The sequence below is a fragment of the Xenopus tropicalis genome, chromosome 1 (genome assembly GCF_000004195.4).
Source record: "Xenopus tropicalis strain Nigerian chromosome 1, UCB_Xtro_10.0, whole genome shotgun sequence".
Classification (NCBI taxonomy): Eukaryota; Metazoa; Chordata; class Amphibia; order Anura; family Pipidae; genus Xenopus; species Xenopus tropicalis.
In genome coordinates this window covers 19,118,332-19,143,485 of record NC_030677.2, presented here as the reverse complement: position 1 = coordinate 19,143,485, position 25,154 = coordinate 19,118,332, and the positions used below count along the sequence as shown (strand labels likewise).

The window sequence follows — 25,154 nt, the reverse complement described above, 5'->3', positions numbered from 1 at the left end:
AGGTTCTGGAACTTTCCATCGTCCCGGCCACAGAAGAAGCAAAACTATTCCACAGGCACAGCCATTATGAAGCTGTTGCCCAAGGCATCAGGTGCCAATGTGGCAAATACATCACTGGCGCTAACCCTTTATCAGCTCCTCATCATACTTTGGTAATTAGCAAATGAATTGAGGTGTATCACATTGCATAACTAAATAAATCTGAATTATTAGCAGCAGATAGTGGCTTTTCCCCTAGGTCTGGGTGTGAGCTGTAAAACCTTCAAAAGCATACTAAACTCATCAACAGTCAGATTATTACTTCTGCACATCCAACTAAATTAACAAAGTAACACATTTTAACTCTGAAAAATTTAATTTTTTGCCCATAAAAGATTGCTAAATATTTGGCTTTCTGAACCAGTACAGGCCTCACAAAGTAATGAACGTTCTTTTTATATGAAACTAAACATTTGCTGGGGGACAGATGATTATTCCTTTACCACAGCGCCAACCCGGAAGCGCCTGAGAAAGCGCGGGAAGGCCGGCAAGATGTCGGGGCTCGCTGTGTTGTGCAACGTGTGCTTCCAGAAGCCTGTCAGCGACACTACCCGCTATGCACTGACCAGCTGCGGGCACGTTGTTTGCGAGCACTGTCTCCAAAAAGGTCCAAATCCCATTTGGTTCTGCCGGTGTTGCGTTACATAGTGGGCGGAGACTGTGGCCTCTGTGCTGGTTTACTTCAAAATGGCGGCGCTTAATCCAAACTAGCGGTCTTCGCACATATAAATGTGTTCCACTGCGCCTGCAGCGCGATATTAAACAGATAACATTGTTCTTCGAAAGGAATTGGATTTTGTCCGCCTCACCCTGCCCCCAATAGTATGAGCCCATTCCTTAGTCGCATTCTGAGGGACTACAGGTTGCAAGTTTGGGGGGAAGGGTCCTATGGACTTTCCTGGCCAGCTCTGCAAGCCCCCCCCAATGTAGACTTATTATAATTTGCATCCAGTGAATGCCAATACCAACACCTGAGGAGCAAAGCTTGCCTGAATATATAGGTATCAGACCCCTTATCCATGTTTACAGGGTAACCCTTTTGAAATAAAAAATAACAAAAGTGGTATAAAGGTGATACCTTTATTCATACCCCCCCAACTGTCCCGCTTTTCGCGGGACAGTCCCGCTTTTTATGGCGCGTCCCGCTGTCCCGGATAGTTCCATGAATGTCCCGCATTGCGGGACATTCATGGAACTAGCCAGCACAGCAGGATGCGCTGGCTGGAGCCAGATGTTCCGGCTTCTACAGCGGCATTGCTCGTTATGCGGCTCCTTGTACAGCGCGCAGGCCCTTTTCTAAGGTTGCGTACGCGTGACGTCATTACGCATGGGGCGCAACCTTATAAAAGGGCCTGGCACCGCCGCATAAGGAGAGAAGTCGTAGAAGAAGGCAGAGCGCCTGTGGGGTACTGTGTATGGGGGGGGCTACTATGTATAGGGGGCACTGTTTATGGTTGGGCTACTGTGTATGGGGGACACTGTTTATGGGGGGGTACTGTGTATGGGGGACACTGTTTATGGGGGGGTACTGTGTATGGGGGGGCTACTGTGTATGGGGGCTACTGTATATGGGGGGCTACTGTGTATGGGGGGGCTACTGTGTATGGGAGGGCTACTGTGTATGGGAGGGCTACCGTGTATAGGGGGGTTACTGTGTATAGGGGGCACTGTTTATGGGGGACTACTGTTTATGGGGGTACTGTGTATGAGGGGGCTACTGTGTATAGGGGGCACTGTTTATGGGGGGCTACTGTGTATGGGGGGCTACTGTGTATGGGGGGGCTACTGTGTATGGGGGGCTACTGTGTATGGGGGGCTACTGTGTATGGGGGGCTGTGTATAGGGGGCACTGTTTATGGGGGACTACTGTATATGGGGCTACTGTGTATGGGGGGGCTACTGTGTATGGGGGCTACTGTATATGGGGGGCTACTGTGTATGGGGGGGGCTACTGTGTATGGGAGGGCTACTGTGTATAGGGGGGCTACCGTGTATAGGGGGGCTACTGTGTATAGGGGGCACTGTTTATGGGGGACTACTGTTTATGGGGGTACTGTGTATGAGGGGGCTACTGTGTATAGGGGGCACTGTTTATGGGGGACTACTGTGTATGGGGGTACTGTGTATGAGGGGGCTACTGTATATGGGGCTACTGTGTATGGGGGGGCTAGTGTGTATGGGGGTACTGTGTATGAGGGGCTACTGTGTATGGGGGGGGCAAAACTGGTACATAGCTATAGCTCACTTATAACTGACTGCCTTCTCTCTATATTTGTATTTTATATGTAGGAGTTGCTGTATTGTTTTCCTTAGGTAGTACAGTATGAGGGTATAGCACATTTGCGTCTGATCCCGCCATTTCATCTATATAAAAGGAGTATTTTTGTTGTGGTGGTGTGGTAATTGGGGCGTGGCCACAAAAGTGGGTGTGGTCAAAAAAAATTCCCGCGCTGCGCGCACCAATCTTTTTGTCCCTCTTTTCATTTTTCTAATGTTGGGAGGTATGCTTTATTGGCTAACTAAGATAATCATAGCAAGCTTTCAGAACATTTTAGTTCATTTTTCAAAATGTTCTGAAAGCTTGCTATGGTTATCTTAGTTAGCCAATAAAGGTATCACCTTTATACCACTTTTGTTGTTTTTTATTTCAAAAGGGTTACCCTGTAAACATTTTTGACTGGCTAACACAGTACAACCCCTTATCCAGAAAGTTCCAGATTATGGAAAGGCCATCTCCAATAGACTCCATTTTAATCAAATAATTCTCATTTTTAAAAATGTTTTTAAAAAGGTTTTAACAATATATCTGCAATAAAAATTTTTTTGATGAAACATTGAAGGGTGTGCTGGCCACAGATGATTATTTTCTATTCATACATAATTTTGGCTAAGCACCCCACAGAATATTGAGCCTTGGAGTGCGGACACCATTTGGATTGATATATCTATATATATATATATATATAATGTATATAAAGTTAGTTTTTATCAGTTTTCTGTAGGAAGAATACTGAAAGCAAATATTGGTTATGGGTTACTACACTGAGAGTTTTGCCCAGTGTTCGTAAATGAGCCCCTCTATTTCAGCTTCTATGGGATGTTGCCAGTTGTAATGTATAAATTATGTACCTTCTGAAAGAATAGGTTCACATAGAGTGTATGACATACTGTATAGTGGGAGAGCAGAATACAACTATTTGAAACATTTCACATGGTACATGTTGCATGCCTTATAGTTTGAATTCTGTGCCCTCCATGGCTTTAACCATTGCCCTGTCATCTTGTGCCAGTAGGTATCCACTGGTGCCTCACAAAGCATCTCTGACAGATGCATTTCTTTAATCCTGTCATAGTCATTAGACAACTTTAACGTTATGGAGCCCATTTATCAAAGTCCGAATTTCAGACATTAAAAAGCATTATACAAAAAATTTGAGATTAAATCCGATATTTTCTGATGTGTGCTAAAAGAACGAAAATTTTGGATCATGGTCGTACAAAAATATCCGAACGATCGTAAAAGGCACAAAAAAACTTTCTGAAGACTTTGAACCTTCTGTGCATGATTTTGGAAGGACTCTATGGCACTCTGCAGCTCCAACCCGGCCCAAGGAAAGTCTCCCATAGGGCTCAATGGCACTCTGCAGCTCAAACCCGGCCCAAGGAAAGTCTCCCATAGGGCTCAATGGCACTCTGCAGCTCCAACCTGGCCCAAGGAAAGTCTCCCATAGGGCTCAATGGCACTCTGCAGCTCCAATCCGGCCCAAGGAAAGTCTCCCATAGGGCTCAATGGCACTCTGCAGCTCCAACCCGGCCCAAGGAAAGTCTCCCATAGGGCTCAATGGCACTCTGCAGCTCCAACCCGGCCCAAGGAAAGTCTCCCATAGGGCTCAATGGCACTCTGCAGCTCCAACCCGGCCCAAGGAAAGTCTCCCATAGGGCTCAATGGCACTCTGCAGCTCCAACCCGGCCCAAGGAAAGTCACCATACTGAAGCTTGAATGAATCCGAAACTTTCGTACTCGTTGGAGCAAATATGATTTTGTCACACAAATTCTTGCAAAGTACAGAAAGAACAGAAATTAACAAAAAAAACGCAGAAAATACACAGTTATAAAAGTTAGAAAAAAAAAAAAAAAATTCCATTCAGACTTTAATGAATGGGCCCCTAAGAGTTAGAGTGGCAAGGTATTGGCGCTTTCAATATGGAATTTTAATAATAATAGAAGCTTGAGGCGCAGCATTGAAATAATGAGAATGAAAAGGAAAGGGGTTATTAACACCACCTTATTTCAGGTGCAATTGCAATAGGTTACGTTCTACCCAAAGCTTACAGTGCATTATTGTTAAAAATAAGATGCATTAATATTGTGAATTAATATGTCTTTTTATTAAAGGTAAGAAAGAGGAATGTACAGTGTGTAGAACTTCTTGCCGCATAATATTTCTTTCAAATCAGGTATGTCACATTATCCAGTATTTTACATTGCCTTTACAATTATTCATAATTCCTACAGTAGGGGAAAAGATCAGTCGGGTTAGTGGAGTTTTGAGGCAACCTCAGGGCTTTATTTTATTGCCCATTTGTACTTAATATCGTGTTGGTTAACTTTTGTAACCGTTTACATATCTTTGTTAAAAAGGACATATCTGACTTCTACAAAAATACAGATATTTTAAAAATTTGGAGAGTTTCAGTAGATTAAAACATAAAGCCAAGGGCCTGACTTCTCTGGCATTTTTGATACAGTATTTTATATAACTTTTAGGAAGGTACTAAATTATTAATTTTTGTATATCGACTAGTACGGAATCCTCTGAATCAACACATTTTTGGATTTGGATAAATACTGAATCCTGTTTTTTTTTCCATTCCTACGATAAAATAATTAAATCCAACCCAGCTCTAGCTTACATATTCAGATTTGAGCATAAGGAACAAAACTATCATGTGAACGAAAATGTGTTGCCTTCACTTCCTTGTGCGGTAAAGTTGCATGACACTGGGGGTCTGGATTTGTTCAGCTGCACACAAAGGATTTAGCTTATCCTTGCAAAAAAAAATTCTGAATTTATTCCAACCCTACTTATTTATTTATCCATCTTTATTGAACTTTATTACAGAAATAAATAAAGAGGAATGTAGGCAGGAAGTACAAAAGAGCAATGGTATCTCCTTGATTTGCAGTATATATAATTGCACAGATTGTGTGAATGATGCATAATCTCTGTAAAGCACTGCGGAAATGTGTAGTGCAATATAAATAACAGGAAATAAGTACATTAAATAATATGCACTAATTTGCCACACAAACATTTGAGAGAGCTGGTACAAACATTTTCCAATAACTGTAGAACCAGTTTGTTCATGTATTGTTCCTAGGCAGAAATGGACCAGGTTCAACATTTATTTTTTACTGCTGTAGATAAACATTTATATATGATATTTAATAGGCTTGAAATGTCAGACCCGTTTACATCTACTATGAAAACATATTAGCATGTCCTGTTTTACAATAACAGTGATACAACTTTCTTAAGCAGGGCAGGGGGCAGTATTGGACTAATAACTAAATATATAAAACATAGGCTAAGTAGTAGGCTAAGTTTAACAAAAATTAGACTAGAGGTCATTTATGGAGAAGGGCAGAGGTTTGCCCATTAGTGATCATGCAGAGAGCAGTTCTGCCTAGGATCCAGCTGCGCTCTTGCACCTTAGCCAGAGTGTAGCATCAGCAGGCGCAGGCCAATACTGTCCTTACTTGAATGATGGACACATTAGGGGAGGGTTCTGTTAAATGCCTACATGTGTCCACTGCATTCATTTTTGCACTATTCACACTGCCTTTCCTGTTATAAATGAACCCTTTTATGTTTTGGGGATCTGTACTATGTTATGGTAATCACAGCCAATTAGCAGTGACGATCTGTGCCTCTGAAGGTGCTCCCAGTAGCTCTGCATCTTCTGCTGATTCATAGCATGTGCTCTTGGCTGCTGATAGTTACCTGAGCTTAAGAACTAATAATATATGCAGTACAGGCATATGATTTATTATTCCTAATGCATGGGGCTTGGGGTTTTCCGCTAAGGGATTTCAGTGTAATTTAGATAAACATACATTAAGCCTGCTAAAAATCATTTAAACATTAAACAACAGGATTGTTTTGCCACCAATATCAGGTATAAGATCAGGTACAAACTATGGTTTTATTGTTACAGAAAAAAGAAAATGTTTAAAAATTAGAATTTGCTTAAAATAGATGGCCTTCCCATAATTTGAAGCTTTTTGTGTGACGTGTTTCAAGATAAGTGGTCCCATCTTATAGATTGATAGATAGATAGACCAATACACGGCTTAGTAATTAATTCAGATATACAATACATGACAGAATGGCATAAATTAGAACTGATTCACTAAGTCAGTTTGGGAAATGAAAAAACTCTTAAGACAGCAGGAAAAGGCATATGGGCTTTCTAGGAATCCACAAAGGCCTCCAAAGCACAGTACAGTATTCACAATACCCTTTCATAAGTCTTAAAGGAGACATATTGGAAAAATGGGAAACCCCTAATTTTGTAGGCAATTATGAATAATATATGATGCTGGTTTCACTTTGTGCTAAAAATTAATTCTATCTGTAAAAATGGCCCCTTTATTGGAGCTCCCTATAGATCCTATCACTTCTCTGTCCAGTGTGAAATGAAGAGTGGGCGTGTCCAAACGGTCCCTGCCAGAAGCACAGTAGGAGGGGGAGAGCCAATCACAGCCCTGCAGTCACACAAGCACAGACAGGCTTCAGTTCCCTAACAGGTCAGGCTAGCTGCTGATTGGTTCCTATCCTACAGTGCAGTGTACTGAGAGCCGTCGGAAGAATTCAGACAGAATTCAGCCAGCAGGAAGTGGAACGGATGGGCGGGGCTAGTGGGGTTTTGGTGGAATTTCTCAATAAACTAGTCTGAAACACAACTTTTTAAGCACAATCCTTCTATATCTAGAGGTGTATAATTCACTGGTACATTCATAATTTTTATAGGATATGTCTCCTTTAATAACACATTTCCTGGGGTCTACAGCTTCTAAGCTTTCCCATGCACTTTGTGCAACCACTACTAACATTACCAGTATTCCATTTCAGTTAAATTACTCTTTTCACCTGTTCATTAGTACTCTGTCAGAAACTCTCAGTTCCACTTACTTATATCTTTCCTGGTTTATCCAGTTTGTAAACAGTGTAAGTTTCCACTAATACTTTTTTTTTTCTTTTTTTAATTTTCTGTTCTCATCTGTCAGGCAGATGCTTCTTATAAAAGTCATGTCTTGGTGATACTGGCACATTACAATTTTTAGGATCAGTTTAAAAACTTGAAATACTCTAAATTTCCTTCACCCAGCCTCCATTTTTGATTCCCTTGCCAAATGTACTTTCCTTCTTCCCTGTATAAGTTACTGAGTGGGCAGCCATTATGCTGAGCTTGTGGGTGTTACATAAAACCCAATAAGTCTGGAAAACCACTGTAATCGCTATCTCCATCTAGGTGGGGGTGCAGGTCTTTGTATCACTATCAAAACTGGCAGCAGCAACCAGAGACATAACCCAGTATGTTTTTAAACTAAAAAAAAAAAAAAAATCTGGACGATGTCAGTATCACTTAAAAATCAAATACATGTTTTTCTATTAAATATATTCAGGGTTTCAAGAATGTTTCTATATTATCAACATTATGAAAAATTACTAAAAATCCTCACAGGTCTTATATACTGATACAGTATATCTCATTTTAATTGCCAGTCATTGTACATAATGTCTCTTTTCCTTTTCAGACAAATCCTGAGATCAAGATGCTATTTATGGACATTAATTCACTCTGCAAACAGTTTTCAAAAGAGTTTGCACAAGTAAGATATAAGATATTATTACTATTTACCAGAGGTGTTTGTCATCAGGGCTCAATTTAAGGGGCATTTTACCCTAAAATTAACTTAAAATATGAATCAGACGATTGTTCAAGCCATAATCCATCAGGATTTTGCATATGAAAAGCAAATTTTATGTGTTGTTTAGTTTTGTACTCTGCTGCTATGGATAAGGGAACACGGTTATCTGCAAGTTTCTCCCCTGGAATTCGGTTCAGCACACACATGGAGCAGAGTTTGGTGAGAGAAGTGTTCATTTTCATGCTTTATATGCGCATACAGGCCAGCGCTGTGCACTTACACCAAAGCAGATAGGAGTGGATCATCTCTTTCTCTACCTGCATTTATACACCGCCACAGAAACATCCTGGTGTGGCATTAGCCCAACGAGTCAGTGTATACCTCTGTTCAGAATAAACATAATAAATACATATACTCACCCTCCCTCCTCATGTTATTAAGTTAGTTTAAACCATTATATGCCAGGCAACATAGACACCAAAGCGCCAATGTAGATTCTGTATTTTTGGGTTTCCTCTTGATCTGTTCTATGCCATGCAGCCAGTTTACTGTAAAAAAAAAAAAAAAACATGGTAGAAAGATCAGGTACTAAGATAGCACATAGAAGAGAAAACCTTCTTGGCTATGTGCGTTGAATAGTTTGGAAATTAGTGGTCTTTATGGAGCTCCTGGAGGAGATTGTCTGGTAGGGACTTGCTGTGCCCTTTGGATGGCACATACGTTACTTTGTACATGACTCATTTGCTGATCTGATCTCTGCCATGATGTCGCCTCAGAGGCTTGTTTCTCTGCTCTGTGCTGGCCCATCATCTCCCTGTGGGGCAAAGCTAGCCATTTGGGTCCTTCCAGCTCCATTGAAGAATTTTTAGTGCAGGTTGTTCGGGGTAGTGTGTGTTCTCTCTCATCGGTGGTCGGACCACACCCCATACTGCTTCTTAAAGGGGTAGCCCACCTTTACATTAAGTTTTTCGTATGGTGAAGATATTGATACCCTGAGACAATTTGCAATTGACCTTCACTTTTTTGTGTTTTTTCAGCTGTTTAGCTTGTTCAGTAGCACTACAGTTATGGCACTTCAGCAGCTATCTGGTTACTAGGGTCATATTTATCCAAGCAACCAATGTTTTAAATGAGAGACTGAAATATGAAAGAAAATAAGAATAAAAATCAAATTTCTATTGTAAAATAGTAATATTTTATGGGCTGCCGGGTCAGTTTCCCCAATCTGAAAGCGGATAAAAGCAGATAAAAGAAAATGAAGGAAAATAATTAAACTTAATACATATACAAATATAAATGTCTCATCAGTTTTAAAGAGATACTGACACCAGAAATTAAACCTATTTTTACATCTATAATAATGTTGCCTTGCTATTTAGAATTTTGCCATAAAAGTATTTGCCCAATGCTTTTACATTACCTATCTGATCCCCCATATTCCTCTTGGAGCTGCCATATTTGTGCAGCAGGAGTCCGTCAGCATTAGAAACTGTAACGGTTGGGAAAGGACAGTCAGGTAAAGGGACTTCAAGTAACAATTACTTACAAAAGCAGCCCTATCTGTGGAAAATTATCAGCATGACCTATAGGGAACTTTTATTGCACGTTCATATTTTAAAGAGTAATTTTTTAGTGCCCGTATTACTTTAAAATATCGTGGTGTTCTGTTTGAAATCCACAGATTTGTTTTATATGCTTTTGCAGTAAATTTAACTGCAAATGAATCTTTAATTCCTGCAAACTTAAATTTCTGCAAATGAATCACTTAAATTTATATCTAATTGCAGTTATTCACTTTTAGGTTTGCGAATTTCAAGAAAGTCATAGAAAACGGTTACAAACATACTACAATGGAAAGGTAAAAACAGATTTTTTTTCTTCTCTGTGCAACTTGGCTCCTTTAGCGATGTACTATCATATATAAGAAATGCTACCAATCAAGACAATGTTTCACTTTAATATGTCAGTATTTAAAATGTAAAAAGGGCACAAAAAGAACAGCAACATTTTCAATACAAATATTGTAATTACACAAAAGTTTGTTGATCTCTCCAGCTTTAGACTGCTATATGGCTGATAGTGCCATCCAGCCAACCAGGCACTGGTTTAAATACAGTATTATTAGATTAATCCAAGATGACCTGAACAAAAAGATGAATAATAAAGTAAATAATAGGAAACAAATCTTGTCAATCAGCCGCTAACACCCAGCTAGCAATTTCAATTCCCAGATTTAGGCAGAACAGAAGACTGATTTTATATTTCAACCAGTTAAATTATTAGAAATGAGATTTTGTATTCTTACTATAATAATCCTAAATTGCAAAATCATTGTTCCTTTAGATCATAAAACAAGAAGAAACGATAAAGAAGCTAACCCAGCAGCTACAAAGGTGTGTTTATTTTCACTTGTATTACTTAAAACACACAGATGCAAAACCTAAATTTAAATATGTTAACTTTGATAACTAAGTTGCTATGAATTTTAAAGGAAAAATGCTATTACAGAATTATTATTATCCCCTTTTTTTCCCAAGTGATTATTTTATTTATACAACATTTATTAGTGTTCTGTTAGGTTGAGACATCATATATTTTAATGGTTTGTAAGTGCAGTTCATCCGTATACATTGCTTAGGTTAAGTTTCCTCTGTTCCAGCAGAGGAGGCTTGCATAGCGTAATGAGGGTAGAGCCTGTGTCAATTAGCAGTTAAGTAGGAAACCAAACGCATTGCATAAGGTAAAATTGCTTAACAGACAGTTGTGTGGTCCTGCCACAAAGCATGGTATCTGGGTATTTAGGATAAGGATGTTACTTACAGCTAGAAAACTGACCATCCACCCACTTAGTATTGATATTTATATCTGGGGAAAATCAGACACAGCAGTGTATAATGGCAGCTAAGGGGCAAAGGGTCTGGAATCACTAAATTGCAATGAAAATTCTTAAAAACGAAGTGCTGCTCTTGAACAGAAGGTTTAGAGAAAAGTCAGAAGATTTTTGTGTTTATTGAAAATGAAATGTGGGCAGAGCATCTGCGTAAGCATTCGTACAGTCTGCCTGTACCTTGTATGAAAGAGCCTAAAAAATAGCTATGCCTTCCTAATTGTCATGTGCGGGTAGGCCCAAAACCAGCCAATTGCCCCCAGAGCTGGATCATGTGCAGTTGTATGGCAATATTTACCTGCCAGTCTGGTGAGTTCCTGACCTCCCTGCACTTTCCAACCTCAATACTGATGGGGCTGCATTTGTTTTTATGCTCTTGCTCACCCCCTCCAAGGACATCAGCAGACACTGGCACTACAGGTTATGTTGGGGCAAGTTGGGTTTAGGTCTGGCGCAAGTTGAAAGATATTCAACTTGTGCGTTACTACTGCCTACTGTGGTAAGTTTTTGTTTTTTTACATTTTTAGATTTTTATGGAGTTTTAATATATAGGACCCATTCAGAATGCTCGGGACCAAGGGTATTCCGGATAAGGGGTCTTTCCATAATTTGGATCTCAATAACTTAAGTCTACTAAAAAATCAATAAGACATTATTTAAACCCAATAGGATTGTTTTACATCCAATAAGGATTATTTATATCTTAGTTGGGATCAATTATAAGGTACCGTTTCCTTTCTACATAGAAAAAAGAAAATCAGTTTAAAAATTCTGAATTATTTGATTAAAATGGAGTCTTTAGGAGACGGGCTTTCCATAATTCGGAGCTTTCTGGATAGCGGGTTTCCGGATAAGGGGTCCGATACCTGTATCTCCACCTCACACAGTGACATAATTTTAACAAATGTTAATGTCAAAGGCAGATTATACATCTTCATTTCAGCTTATTTGATCAAACCATAGAAAAAGAAAAAACATAAAGTTCCAAGTGTCTGTGCGCTGTCTGCTGTCCACAGTCAGTTGCTACCACTTAGTGGAGAGTTGGAGTATTTTTCTGGGGAGGGGGAAATTCCAGGCAGAGATAAGTATTTCCATGTTAAAGCCTATATCTAAGTATTTCAATCTGAAAAGGTAAGTAAACATTAATTAATGTCCCCCATGTACAGCAGTAAGTATCCGACCATTAAAACAAAACTTTCTACTCTTATACATAACTAAAGTATCTATAGATATAACATAGCTAACAACCTGGTTTGGCATTTAACACTGCTTAAGTTTGAGCGACTTGATCAGTCCTGTTCATGTTGGATTATCGATGAATGCAGAGCTTAATTAGATTCTTTAAGAAAGAGAACTCACTTTCCGTATGGAAGGCAGAGCAGATAAAGTGGAACTCTTATTTGGGTTTATTTAAGACAAGTGTAAGGTTTTTTTTTTTTTTATAAGCAGCTCCTTTCTGGTTACTGGAAGAATATAGAACACAGTTGTACAGAGAGGCCAGTATCATCATCATATGTTATGTATATTGTGCTAGCAACTTACACATGCATCAGCAAAGTTACTTTTGTGTTCTAAACATTCCCTGCCTACCAAAACAAGTGTTTGCTCATATGCCATTGCTTTTTCACTACTGAGAATTAAATATTACAGTAAACAGCAGACATAACATTACATTTGATTAACTCAGTATGTCTGGATGGGTCACCTCTGTAGAACTAGTCCATGGTCAACTGAAAACTTATTCTATACACCTTATTTACAAACAAGGATCGAAAGCAGGAAATGGCAAATACTTTGGTATTAGGTCCATTTCTTTTCATCCCTGAGCACATCAAGGGGACCTAAAGAGGTTACGGCTTTAAAACTGCCAGGAAAATTACATTGTTGTGTCTTATGAATTAACCATGTCCTTTTTTTCAGCACCAAACTATACAAAGATGCTCAAGAGTTCCCATTTCAGGATGCTAGGTAATTACAGGAATCATATTTTGTGTTCTGCTTTATTTATCAGATACATATTTCAGTTATGATGACAAATGCAGTTGATGAATTGTGACTGCAGATTATATATATATTCCTGTGCTTAGTGAGAACTGTAACTGCAACAAATCCACAAAGTATCCAGCCTTCAAAATAAATACAAGCATTAAGGTTTGAAATAAACACTGTGTACCCAAAGCTATTGTTTTGATATATAAATAGAGGCCTATATCCCAAACACTTCAAGAACTTCAAGTACAAGTCAGTAGAGTTGATAAACAGTAGATACAAATTGTTGATAAAATAAGGTAATAAAATGAATGAGTAAGTAAATATAAATAATAAACCAGTAGACAGCACAGAGGATAAAAATGTTAGACAGAAAATAACGTAAAATAACCCTTTCCTCTCATTCTTACATTCCCCCCCTCTTCTAAACCACACCACTGGTGATTTACCAAACAGTAGATATGACTTTTGCTGAAAAATGCCCAGCAGGGTTGACAGTCGCCATCTTGCGTTACCAAGGCCATCTTCAGTTTGATCATCTACACAGTTGAAGCTTCAGCTGTTCATACTCTTGTGACAGAGACTGCAGTGGAGATGACTTGAGTGAGGTGAGATGAAGCCTGCCAGCCCTCTGTCGGTCCTTTTATTTCTTTAGATGGAAAAAATAAATATCTTCTGTTTGGTAACACCCCAGTGAGGCGGGTGGCCTGTCTACTGCTTCTCTTAGACTATAACCTCTTTGGGAAATGAATCATATTATTCAACTGTGTAATTTATTCTCACTATTAACTCTACCACTGTTTGTGTCTATGTCTTGTAAAGAGCTGTGTAAATGTGGTGTTATATAAGCAGTGTAGTTTGGCAGCCCTAGACTTCCAATGCAGTGTTAATAAAGATACAGATACAGGTATACAGGACTGCTGTACATATGTTTCCTAGAGAGCGGAGACATAACAATTAGAGGCCTTTTTTCTTGGTGTATATTTTATTTAAGTTATCTGTAGTTATCTTTTTATCTATTTTTTCTAGTTACAGTCTGAGGTCTTCACAGTCTTATAATCGATTTTCTGTCCCAAACACTTCAAGAAATTCAGGTACAAGTAAGTTATACACTGTGTAGGGGACCTACATGATACAGTAAAAAAAGATTTATGTAAATCAGTGATCCCCAACCAGTGGCTCGTGAGCAACATGTTCAAACCAGGTAGTTATTTTTGAATTCCTGACTTGGGGGCAAGTTTTGGTAGAATAAAAACAAGATTTACTACCAAATAAAGCCCTCTGTAAGCTGATAGTGTGCATAGAGGCCCCTAATAGCCAATCACAGCCCTTATTTGGCTCCACCATGATCTTTTATGGTGCTTGTGTTGCTCTCCAAGTCTTTTTACATTTGACTGTGGCTCACGAGTAAGAAAGGTTGGGGATCCCTGATGTAAATCATGAGATCCAGTGGAATGCAGCAGCTCACTGGATATCGAGGACTGACTTTTCACACATTACTCTGTGAATATGGTATGTATTCACCAGAATCGTGGAAAAAAGTTGAAGTGTAGGAAAGTAAAAGCTGAGCTCTTTCAAAACTAGCAACTGGTTAAAACTTGACTGATATAAAGTCATATCCTTACATTTAAGGAAAATACTATTGTGTTTGTGCACATTTACAGGACTGGAATCCACTTGTCACTGAGCAAACGCTGGATTCTGAGCCGAAAAATGTTCCAAAAACTGCACAGTGACAGGTAGATACCAGTACTGTCAATACACACACATACAGAAAAGAAGGGAGGACATCTTTACCTTTTGTATCAGTTATTGGTTGTATTTGTTGTAAATATGTATTTTCATTGTATACACCCATCTTTCATGCAGTGCTGCAGAACATTTTGGTGCTTTATAAATATGTGATAATATTATTGTTTACGTTTATACTCTTTTCTTACCCATTGCAGTATATCCTGATAAGCAAACTGGATATTTTCTGCAAAAACCAGATGAAAAAATGTATGTATTGTTGCACAATAAAAGTTGTAAAGAATTGTTTTTAAAACCCGAATATGTAGCCATTTGTTTTACACAGCAACCAAGAAACAACTTTTTTGGCCTCTCCAATGACAGCACGATCCTTGTTCTTTTGGGTTAGGGTTCATCTTAAGATGCTGCTTGAGTTGATATAATAAATTATGTATTGATCTACTACATAACTCCAAATATTCTAATGTGGTTTAATATTATTGTAAAGCTAATTGCATTTAAAAGCAATAATGAATTTTGGAAAGTTACTTAGGTTTTGTTCATTAGGAAAACCATGACCAGCGCAGCGCTATGCTTTAAAGAAAAAAAATACAATTTCTCTATCCCCTACAGTGCACCACATGCTATAATGAATTTGAAGACATATTTTTAATTTGTGGTGCAGTTTGATTCTTAAAGGCATATAGCCCATTTGAATGCACGTTTTCATTTCGCAAATGCCTACACTTGACTGTATATTGTGAGTGGCTTTATTAGTGCAGTTTGCCTTCATTTAATACAACTTCTATTTTTTAAACAGGGAAGTTGAACATTATTCTGTCAAAAAGAATGTAAGTTTTTTTTGTTGTTCTACGTTGAAACAAAACTCTAGACCTGCATTTGCAATTATCTGTAACGCCTCCAATGTGTTACCAGCTAATGTGTTATTTGTCCTGCTTGTTTTTGTATTATCAGTGTGTCCTCCCCTTCTTTCATGCATATGCAAATTGTGGGCTCATTTTGACAAGTGGTGATGCTTCTAATATAGTATAGCACTTTAATCAACCCATTCTATTTTCTTAAACAAATATGTCCGAAAAAAAATCTGGATAAAAGAAACATGGAATGCTTTGAAGCAGAAACACCAAGCTACTGTGATGAGCCCCAACATGGGTAAAACAGGACTGCTTTCAGCATTCTTCATTTCCCAGGGTGCCACAGCCATGTGACCTGTGCTCTGATAAACTTCAGTCACACTTTACTGCTGCGCTGCAAGTTGGAGTGATATCCCCCCCCCCAGCAGCTGATCAGCAGAACAATGAGATAGTAGCTCCCAGTAGGTATCAGAATAAGCTGAACCCTCATACTGAGAGGACGTGTTTTGGTGTGCTCTGTGTTGTGTTTCTCCCAGGCCCTTGCGGGTCTGGGGGGGTTCGTTTTCCTTTTTTTTCCTGTTTAAGTTTTGCCCCCACCCTATTTGTTTCCCCCCCTCTTCCCCTTGGCCTTCTCTTCTATTATGAGGAAGAAGGGAGTTTTGGCTTCAAGCCATGTGCTTACGACCCGTTTGGGTTCTAGCAGGAGGGCTTCTGCTTCCAACATGGCGGAACTTGTGGAGAGTGCTGCAGTGAAAAAGTAAAAAAATAAGCTGGCTACAGATGAGGCTGTGATGCAAAGTGATGGCTTTGAGTGCGGTGAGGCCCAGGAAAGCCTGGAAATGGAAGTTGCACTGGAGCAGGTAGCTGCTGTTGGAGTATCTGCGGAGCTGCGACAGAGGCAACCTCAAACATCAGTTCTAAGGCTGCTGGGAATGGTTGTTTGGAGTCTGGTGAGCAGAAAATGAGCGCTGAAGCTGAGGAGCCGGTTTGCTGTATTGTATTGGAAGTGGCTGAGAGTGCACTCAGAGACTGCATAGAATTAAAATGCTCTCTAATGGAGGCAAGGAAGGAGAGGCTGGTGAGTGAGAGGGGAATGGGAACAGAGACTGCAATGGCCAGTAATGGTCAAGCTGCTGCCTCAGCTGTGCTGCATGTTGGGGTGAGTGAGCTGCATGGCAGGGGGGAGGGGCAGCTGGGAGCGAGTGAGCTGCATGGAAGGGGGGAGGGGCAGCTGGGAGCGAGTGAGCTGCATGGCAGGGGGGAGGGGCAGCTGGGAGCGAGTGAGCTGCATGGCAGGGGCAGCTGGGAGCGAGTGGCTGCAGGCAGGTGGGTGAGTGGGGAGCATGGTGTCTCTCTGCCTGGGAGCATCAATATCACTGCTTCAGGTGTGTCTGCGGGGGGAGAGGGGGCAAAGGCGGCTGTTTGATGAGAATGCAGAAGAGGGGTTGGAGGAAGATTATGATAAAAGAAGGAATGTTGTTAAGATTAAATGGGTGAAAGAGGGGGAAGATTTCCCAGGCCGGCGCTTTGTTGCAAGGAACTTGATTAAGGGGCTTATGGGTTTTACCCCTGCGGATGTATATGCTCTGCTGAGTATCACGGACACTGAGCTTGATTTGAGTTTTGAAGTGCCCCAGGGCCTGGAGGAATTCTGGAGAAGGTACCATCTGCAGAAAGGGGCAAAGGAATGGGAGGTGATCCCTGTCTCTAAGCCAGAGACTAAGAACATAACCATTATCATGAAAAGTGATTCTGTGCACCCAGAAGACATTGTTATATGGCTGAAGCGGCAGTGCACTGTGTTGTCTCCCTTAGTCCGCATATTTGATGAGGAGGATTTTTGGGTTGGGGGTACGAGGTCCAGGTTAAACTGCATTCCCAGGGGTATGTCCAGCAGCACTTGCCTAATTCTTTCTTTATTGGGAAAAGCAGGGGTGTGTGCTACTATGTTCGGCAGCCAAGGCTGTGTTTTAAATGTGGGTCAAAATCCCATTTTGTGGGGAAATGTACTGTGCAGAAGTTGTGCCTTCTGTGGTGAGATTGGTCACCCCAGCAAGGAGTGTGTGAATAAGATCCGATGCAATCTGTGCTTGGGGGAAGGCCATGCTTATAGGGAGTGCCCCGAGGCCTGGCGCAACGTAAAGAAATCCTGCCCAAATATACAGGAGCAAATGTGTAAAGAACTTTTATTTTTGTAAGTCTTTATTTTCATTTTCAGATTTTAGGTGTAATGGGGTACAGAAAGGGAGGGGTAAGGGAGGGGGGAACAATCAAAAAATATAACATTAGTAAATGGTGTAGCAGTACTAGTGCTTTATTATACATCAAACATAACGATCATAGCATGTCAGGTTAATAGACATGTCTTGTTTTGTGGAGAACTGCCTGTAAAGTGGAAGAGGAAGCAGGTGGGAATATATGCGATTTATGTTCTCTTATTACTTGTTGAAGGTTTCTGTTGTTGTAAAGAACTTTCTGAACGGTTCCTTCTGTGTTTGGTGCTGGAAGTGGGTGTTGGGAGAAAGGAAGCTGCTGTGTCCATTCAGAAGGGATTGGGGGGTAGGGAAAGAGAGGAGGTACAAAGGAATACATCTGCCCCTGCAAAAAGTAGTAATGTGGATAAGTGGCAAACTGTGGGGGTAGATGGGAAAAAGAAAGGCAGGACTAAGAATGTACCTGGTAAAATGATTTGACACTGGGAATAGGTTTTCAGTGCTGGAAGGGGGTTCTTGGGGTGACATGGTGGAGGAAGAATTGGGGGAGCTGACATGCATGACCGAGGAAGAGGAGAGGGAGAAAAGAAAGAGTATTTGTCAGAAAGACAGTGTCAGTAGGAAAAAGAAAGACATTGCTGAGGGGTCCCAGGAGTTAGAGAGGGGGTCTCTGGAGGAAGGGGAGGTGATGGAGAAGGAAGAATTGCCTTTGGGACCAAGGGTTCAGGTGAAGCGTGAGGCCAGTAACAGATCCGGTACCAATAAGAACAAAAAGCACAAAGATGGATCTGTCACTTGATTTCCTTACTATAAATTCCTCTAGCATTAAGAACAGGAGGACCCGTTTTATTGCCTTTGAATACCTAAGAAACTCAAATGCAGATATTTTCCTGCAAGAAACCCGGCTCTCATCCCTACAGGAGATTAGGGAGGCAAAGAGATTGGAGGGAGGGCCTTTCCTTTTGGTCCATAGCCTGTGAGCCAGCGGGGGGGGGGATAGCCATTCTGTTCAGGGGCAATAAGCACATTGTAGTAAAGAATGTGGTGGATATACAGGTGGGTAGGTGCATGATGCTGGATGTTCAGCATGAAGGGAAACTGCGAAGGCTCATTAACATCTAGAGTCTCTGATAGGAGGGCTCTATTGGCTGATATCAAGAAGTTTCTCTATACTTCTGTCCCAATCATTTTTGCTGGGGATTTTAATCAGGTTTTATGCAATGGGGACAGAACTGGGAGGCTGAATAAATACGAGAACTTGTTTTTTAAGGCTCTGAAGATGCTGGGCTGCAGGATTTGGCTACAGTGAGTGGGAAAAGGGCAGCCCACCAATAGATGTGGGGAGTGGGTCAGCAGGATTGATATGGTTTATTAAAGGAACAGTAACACCAAAAAATGAAAGTGCATAAAAGTAACTAAAATATAATGTGCTGCTGCCCTGCAATGGTAAAAGTTGTGTGTTTACTTCAGAAAGTCTACTATAATTTATATAAATAAGCTGCTGTGTAGCCATGGAGGCAGCCATTCAAAGGAGAAAAGGCACAGGCACATAGCAGATAACAGATAAAACACTATTGTATTCTACAGAACTTATCTGTTATCTGCTATGTAACCTGTGCCTTTTCTCCTTTTTTCCAGCTTGAATGGCTGCCCCCGTGGCTACACAGCAGCTTATTATATAAATTATAGTAGTGTTACTGTAGCAAACACACCAGTTTTACCAGTGCAGGGCAACAGTGCATTATATTTTTATTACTTTAAAGCTCTTTCATTTTTTGGTGTTACTGTTCCTTTAAGAAGAGGGAAAACTTTTCTAATTTTAAGGAAATTGGGGTTGAATTTTCAGACCATTTAGCATTATTTTTTCCTTATGGTCTGTTAGGAGGAATGAGGGCTTTGGAGGTTTGGAAAGGAACTGCTGGAGGAGGGGGGCATCAGGGCAGCCTTTAAGGATCTTTTAGAAAATTAAGTATCTAAGATGGAGTTTTTTTTATCCTATTTCAGATTGGTGGGAATCAGCTAAGGATACTTTCCGGGCTTCTTTCCGTCCTGCCTCTTTTAAAAAAGGGAGGGCTAAAGAGAAAGAGCTGGTCTCTAAGAAGGAAACTTGAAGTCTGTATTTCGAAAGGGGAGGGGGGAGAAAAAGTTAACCGGCTTAAGTACTTGTTGAGGCAGTGTCAGTACAACCGGCTTAAGTCCCTGGTTCTGGAGAGGGATTATGGGACTTCATGTTCCCGGACCCTTACCAGAACTGCAAGGTGAAGTTTCCAGGGAGGGTATCCTGGAGGTTGTGAGGTCCTACTACACTGACCTTTACAAAGAAAGAGTTTTGGATAGGGGTAAGATACAAGCTTTCCTAGAGATGACCCCAGTTTCAAACACTGAAAATTTGGACTTTTCCCCTTTGGTAGCAGAAATAACAGGAGGAGGTTCTGCAGTCAATTGAGAAACAGCAGAAAGGGAAGGCCCCTGGGCCAGATGGTTTCATTGTGGAGTTTTACAGCACTTTTAAGGAGGAGTTTACTGAGGATACTGCAGGAGAGTGGGCTTGGGGCTGTTCCGTTCCTATTGGGTCGATCTTTTAAATCCGTAGCCTATGCGGATGATGTCACTCTGTGGGAAATCAGTGTTAGAGATTGGGCATCGCCTTTTATTAGAGACTGGTTGCTCGGTGGCAGGGTGAAAGAGTTCCGGATAAGAGGAGGCTGTTTACCCACCTATTTGGCAGGCTGTAAAGATCCTGAAGTGGAGCATCAGTGCACAGGAAGGTGATTTATTGTTTCCCCAATAAGTGTTGCAGATTGCCCCGGGCCGGTGATGGAGGAGAGCGTCCGCTTGGGTAATAGGAGATTACCCAAGAAATTTTGGAACATCACTTGGTTGTCATTGCAGGGCAGATTATATGTCAGGGGCAACCTTAAGTATCTGAGTATTGTGGATAGAGAGTGCCCCTGGGGTTGTGGGGTGGAAGAGTCACAGCAGCATTTCCTACTGGAATGTCCAGTTTCCTCCTCTCTAAGAGACAGTGTGGCAAGATCTTTAAATCTCAATATGATCAGAGATCTGGACTTTTCAGAACTTTCTGTTGTTAAAAACAATAAAGCAAAGGAAACGTAAACAGACTCACACTGTATATAATTCTGGCAGTTTTGAGGTACCACTTATGGCACATGAAGTGCAGAATGACACTTAGCTCCAACTGTCACCAATGCAATTTGTCGGTACATTGTTTTCATTAAAACTAGGGAGGTTGGGTTTTCTGTATATGTGTATATAAATATGTGGAAAGGGGTTGTGTTCTCTTTTTCAAATACTTGATGTTTGTTTGATAAGTAATTTGTGTTATTTTCTTAGTTCTGTTTTGATTTGTTGTTTTTTGTAATTTTGATTATTTTAAATAATATTCGCAGTAGGTATCAGAATAGCACTTAATAGTATTAATTATTATTAATTATTAGTATTAATTAATAAAGTCCAAGTCCGGCTTGGGACTCCTCCAGTTACATGGGAGTAACAATAGGTTAGCTGAAAGCAGTTCTAATGTGTAGCGCTGGCTCCTTCTGAAAGCTCAGACTCAGGCACACTTTACTGCTATGCTGCAAGTTGGAGCGTTATCACCCCCCTCCCAGCAGCCGATCAGCAGAACAATGGGAAGGGAGCAAGATAACAGCTCCCAGTAGGTATCAGAATAGCACTCAATAGAAAGAAATCCAAGTCCAGCTTGGGACTCCTCCAGTTACATGGGAGTAGGAGAAACAATAGGTTAGCTGAAAGCAGTTCTAATGTGTAGCGCTGGCTGAAAGCTCAGACTCAGGCACAATGCACTGAGATGGCGCCTACACACCAATATTACAACTAAAATACATTTGTTGGTTCAAGAATAAAAGTTTAAATGGCAGAGGGAATTATTTGCTATGTAAACAGTGTCATTTAGAAATAAAAAGCACACCATAAAAATCATGACAGTATCCCTTTAAAGCTAAATCAGACTTCCTTCCCAGAATCCCATAAATATCTTTGCTATGATAGAAACTGTAATATAATATGCAGTATAATATAAGGAAGGAAAAGCTATACAATGCTCCTACCTCGCAGATGCAATTTAATTATGGCTACAAGCAGCCAATTTATAGAGCTGTATACATAAGTAGCACTTTATATCTTTAAAAAAAAAAAAAAAAAAAAAATAATATCCAGCAAGAGGTTCAGAGAGAAGACAGACCTGGAGCAGAAGTGTTTTCTGTATGAGCCCTGAGGGGTGCACTCGTGTCCCTCTTAGTGCTCCTGCGCAGTACTTTTGTCTTGGGTCTTAGTAAATGACTCCTTGATTGTTCATCTGGATCCCAACATGACTGATGGGCAACTGAAGGGCAAACATTTTTACTTAGTTTGCTTACATTTGAATGTGCTTGTTTTTGGATAAATGATGTGTTTGGTGCATGCCTAGTATTAGAATTCTTTATAGTAACTCCTTAATATTGGCATTTTGTAGAGTGAGACAGTCGCTGCACCAGGCAGATTATCAGTGATAAGTCCTCCTCAAGATGGACGTATGGGTAAGTAGCCATTTTAAGTTTTGTTTTTGTGTTATTTTGTTAGAACCATAATGCTATATTTACTACAATTTAGCTGGTTAACTTTTAGAATGATACAAATATGTTCCATTTCCACTATAAGGCAATTAAAGTACCGGAGCATTTGCACAAGCTGCAGCAATTAATTTTGAATGTTGGAATACATTTGACTTCTGCCACTGATTACAACTTCTAAAAATTCCCCCTTAGCCCCCGTTTAGCCCCTTTATAATTGTTCTGCAGTCTTCCCTAAAATACTGCTCAAATGTGTGCTTAGATGGTGGGAAAACCAAAAAAAATGGGGGGGGATTTAGTTCAGAGAAGAGGAAAGATTCAGTTCAGAGACCCCTGGAGCCTTAGGAAGAGCACAAGTTAAGCCAGGGGAATTTTTAATGAAGAGTAGCAAGAAGAAGGGTTTTTTTTAAAGGGATACTCCAAATTCTTTGTTAAAGATTTGACTGAATACCGAACTAAATTCAAAATTGCATGTGCAAATTAGACTATGGAAGGGTTAAATAGAAGCGCGCTCGTAAAAAATGTTTATTTCCATGATTTTAAGAATTTGGATTCGGTTCGGCCAGACACCAAATCCTGCATTTGGTGCATGCCTAATTTTTTTATTTGGGCGCTGCAGCTTTATAGTAGCAGCCTGTGGCACTACCAAAGAGTGTGAGTCAATTTAGGCACCAAAGGGTGCAGACATGAAGCTATGGGTGGACCCTAGTAGTGGCCTCAAAAGGCTTTTTTCTCTTCTGATCTTTTGCTAAAGATACCTGTGGAGAGAAACAGTATGCCAGAGCATAAAGATCAAGATCTACTAGCACCCATCAGAGAGATTTTGCACTACACTGGTTAGCCTTTGACACAAACTAGCCTTCAACCTAAACACCACAATGTTAGTCTCTACGTTACCATGAATGAACTGTTTCTGCCCATAATGGAGCGGTAACATATCTGTCTAAATGTTTGAGTATATGGAATACAGTACATCACATAGAAAGGAGTGCCCTTAGGGGCTACTGGATAATGAAAAAGGCATAAATACCTGTAGATGTAAGTTGCCAAGGGCCATGCCATTTAGCAAGGTAGGGGGCAAGATAAAATAATTCTCTTTATTTCACAGGTTGTGTGTCCTACAGGAGCTCAAGTTGCAGCAACACCCCCTTATCTGTAAGGTAAGAAACTGGTTCGGTTTGTTGTCACTTACACTGACCATACACAGGCCGATGGCTGTGCTATCTAATCTACTGGCCCTGGAGTGAAACTGTTGGATATTGTGAGATGAATTAGTGGCTCTGAGCTAATGTTCCTGTCACTTTAGCAAGCCAATTCCACATCTGAGAAGGCAGATTAGATTAGCGTGTTGGATCACAGGATGCCATGTGCCCAAATGGATATGTATGGCCACTTTTACATTTAGTTTAGCTGTAGTCAGAGATCTTTGCATTTTGGAGGGGTGCTAGAGGGGACTATGTACAAAGAGGTAAGTACCGAGGTGATACAGCCTGTTAGCCTTTTTGTTTGTATAGCCTTTAGCTGGCATCACATACATCTAATTATAATAAAAAAAAACCAAAAAAAAAAAAAAACTTTAATCCTTGAAGCCTTGGGAAGGTCAGGACACTTGCTGATGGATTTAATGGGCGGACTCATGACAGCTACTGGTTTAAGACACACAGCCCTCGCTTGCCATTTTTACTTTGTACCTACTACAGATCATAAAATCTACAGTACTGGCTATTAAGTGCTGTAAATTTTAAGTCTCCACTTTCCTCTTGGTTCTGGCATATATATGGCATTCTGATAACAGCAGTAGAGAAGTAATCCTCCTTTACCATTGTCGTTTAGGTTACTGTTATGTCCTATTCATCTTTTCCTAGCCTATATATTATGCCCCATATGCGGGGTTTTGCTTCTAAACCCTAAGGGGAAATCATTTTTTTTTTATCTGTAATTACTGAATTTATCTTTTTTTTCCCCAGAGCAAATCAATTTGGAGTCTCGCAGCAGTCTAATGCATTTCACCCTCTTTCAAAATCTTCATCACAAGCAAACCGAACAAGTGCATGGGATCCTTTAGGTCTAAGAACACTCCAAGCATACCAGCAGTCTCCACTTTCTTCCCAGGCATCTGCTACAAGGCAGCCAATCAGCCTCCCTAATATCCTACACAGGCAGAATCTGAGCAAAAAAACTCCTTAAAAAGGAATTCACACATGAAACACTGTTATATTGCTAAGTAATGTTTGCTGGCATTTCAGATAACTGTTTGCTATTTGTTTGTGTCAGTTTATTCATGTAAGGCAGGGGTGGGCAAACTACGGCCCGCGGGCCACATCCGGCCCCTTGGCCTTTTTAATCCGGCCCGCCGACGACGCCAAGTCTCATCACGCGAGACTTGGTGTCATTGGCGGGCCGGAATTAAAGAGATGAAGGGGGCGTAACGCTGGCCTGGCTCAGCCCGCCCTGGCCCGGTCCGGCCCGGGGGTAAGTAAATGTGGCCCGTGAGCCAAAAGTTTGCCCACCCCTGATGTAAGGTGTACTGTAGTGTTTAACAGTGTATGTACAGAAACCCTGAGAGGGTAGGAGGCATTTCTATGCCGGAACTGAGCATTGCTAGTAGGCATATTTATGTCCCAAACTGGCCATAATGTGCTGTGTATAGTCCCTTCCAATATATTAGCTCTATACATTATTCATCAGTTATTATTGCTCTTGTTTAAAACATTCTTCATATTAGCAAAGAATGCTGGTTGGTATTTTATCTATTTTATCAGTTGTAACAATGCACAGGTGATGACACTTGTTTATTCCTAAATAGAGGTTGTGCCCTGTTTAAAATATATTTTGCTGACAAAAAGTGAATGTAATCTTATTTATATTCTGCACATAAAGCCTTATATATCTGGC

General features: G+C 40.5%; 1 protein-coding gene across 2 annotated transcripts; it reads left to right on the top strand.

Moving 5' to 3' along the window:
* The first annotated feature begins 500 nt into the window (after nt 1–500).
* rnf212 (ring finger protein 212) lies at nt 501–25,154 on the top strand. 2 transcript variants are annotated; one of them, XM_031895301.1, is made up of 12 exons: nt 501–646; nt 4,436–4,497; nt 7,862–7,936; nt 9,777–9,833; nt 10,319–10,368; nt 12,783–12,830; nt 13,881–13,945; nt 14,801–14,852; nt 15,403–15,433; nt 22,163–22,226; nt 23,368–23,419; nt 24,227–25,154. In XM_031895301.1, exons 1-12 carry the CDS (start codon nt 532–534, stop codon nt 24,444–24,446), a joined length of 891 nt encoding a protein of 296 aa, XP_031751161.1. In that variant the 5' UTR covers nt 501–531; the 3' UTR covers nt 24,447–25,154. The 2 variants fall into 2 exon arrangements, with proteins under 2 accessions (XP_031751161.1, XP_031751160.1); XM_031895300.1 differs by having other exon boundaries at nt 13,881–13,951.

What these genes read in the sequence shown, in the direction of transcription:
- rnf212 (XM_031895300.1), top strand. Translation starts at nt 532, where the DNA reads ATGTCGGGGCTCGCTGTGTTGTGCAACGTGTGCTTCCAGAAGCCTGTC. An exon ending in TTTCAAAAGAGTTTGCACAA is followed by an intron (nt 7,937 to 9,776) that starts GTAAGATATAAG and finishes ATTCACTTTTAG; the next exon opens with GTTTGCGAATTTCAAGAAAG. An exon ending in TTCCCATTTCAGGATGCTAG is followed by an intron (nt 12,831 to 13,880) that starts GTAATTACAGGA and finishes TATTTTTTCTAG; the next exon opens with TTACAGTCTGAGGTCTTCAC.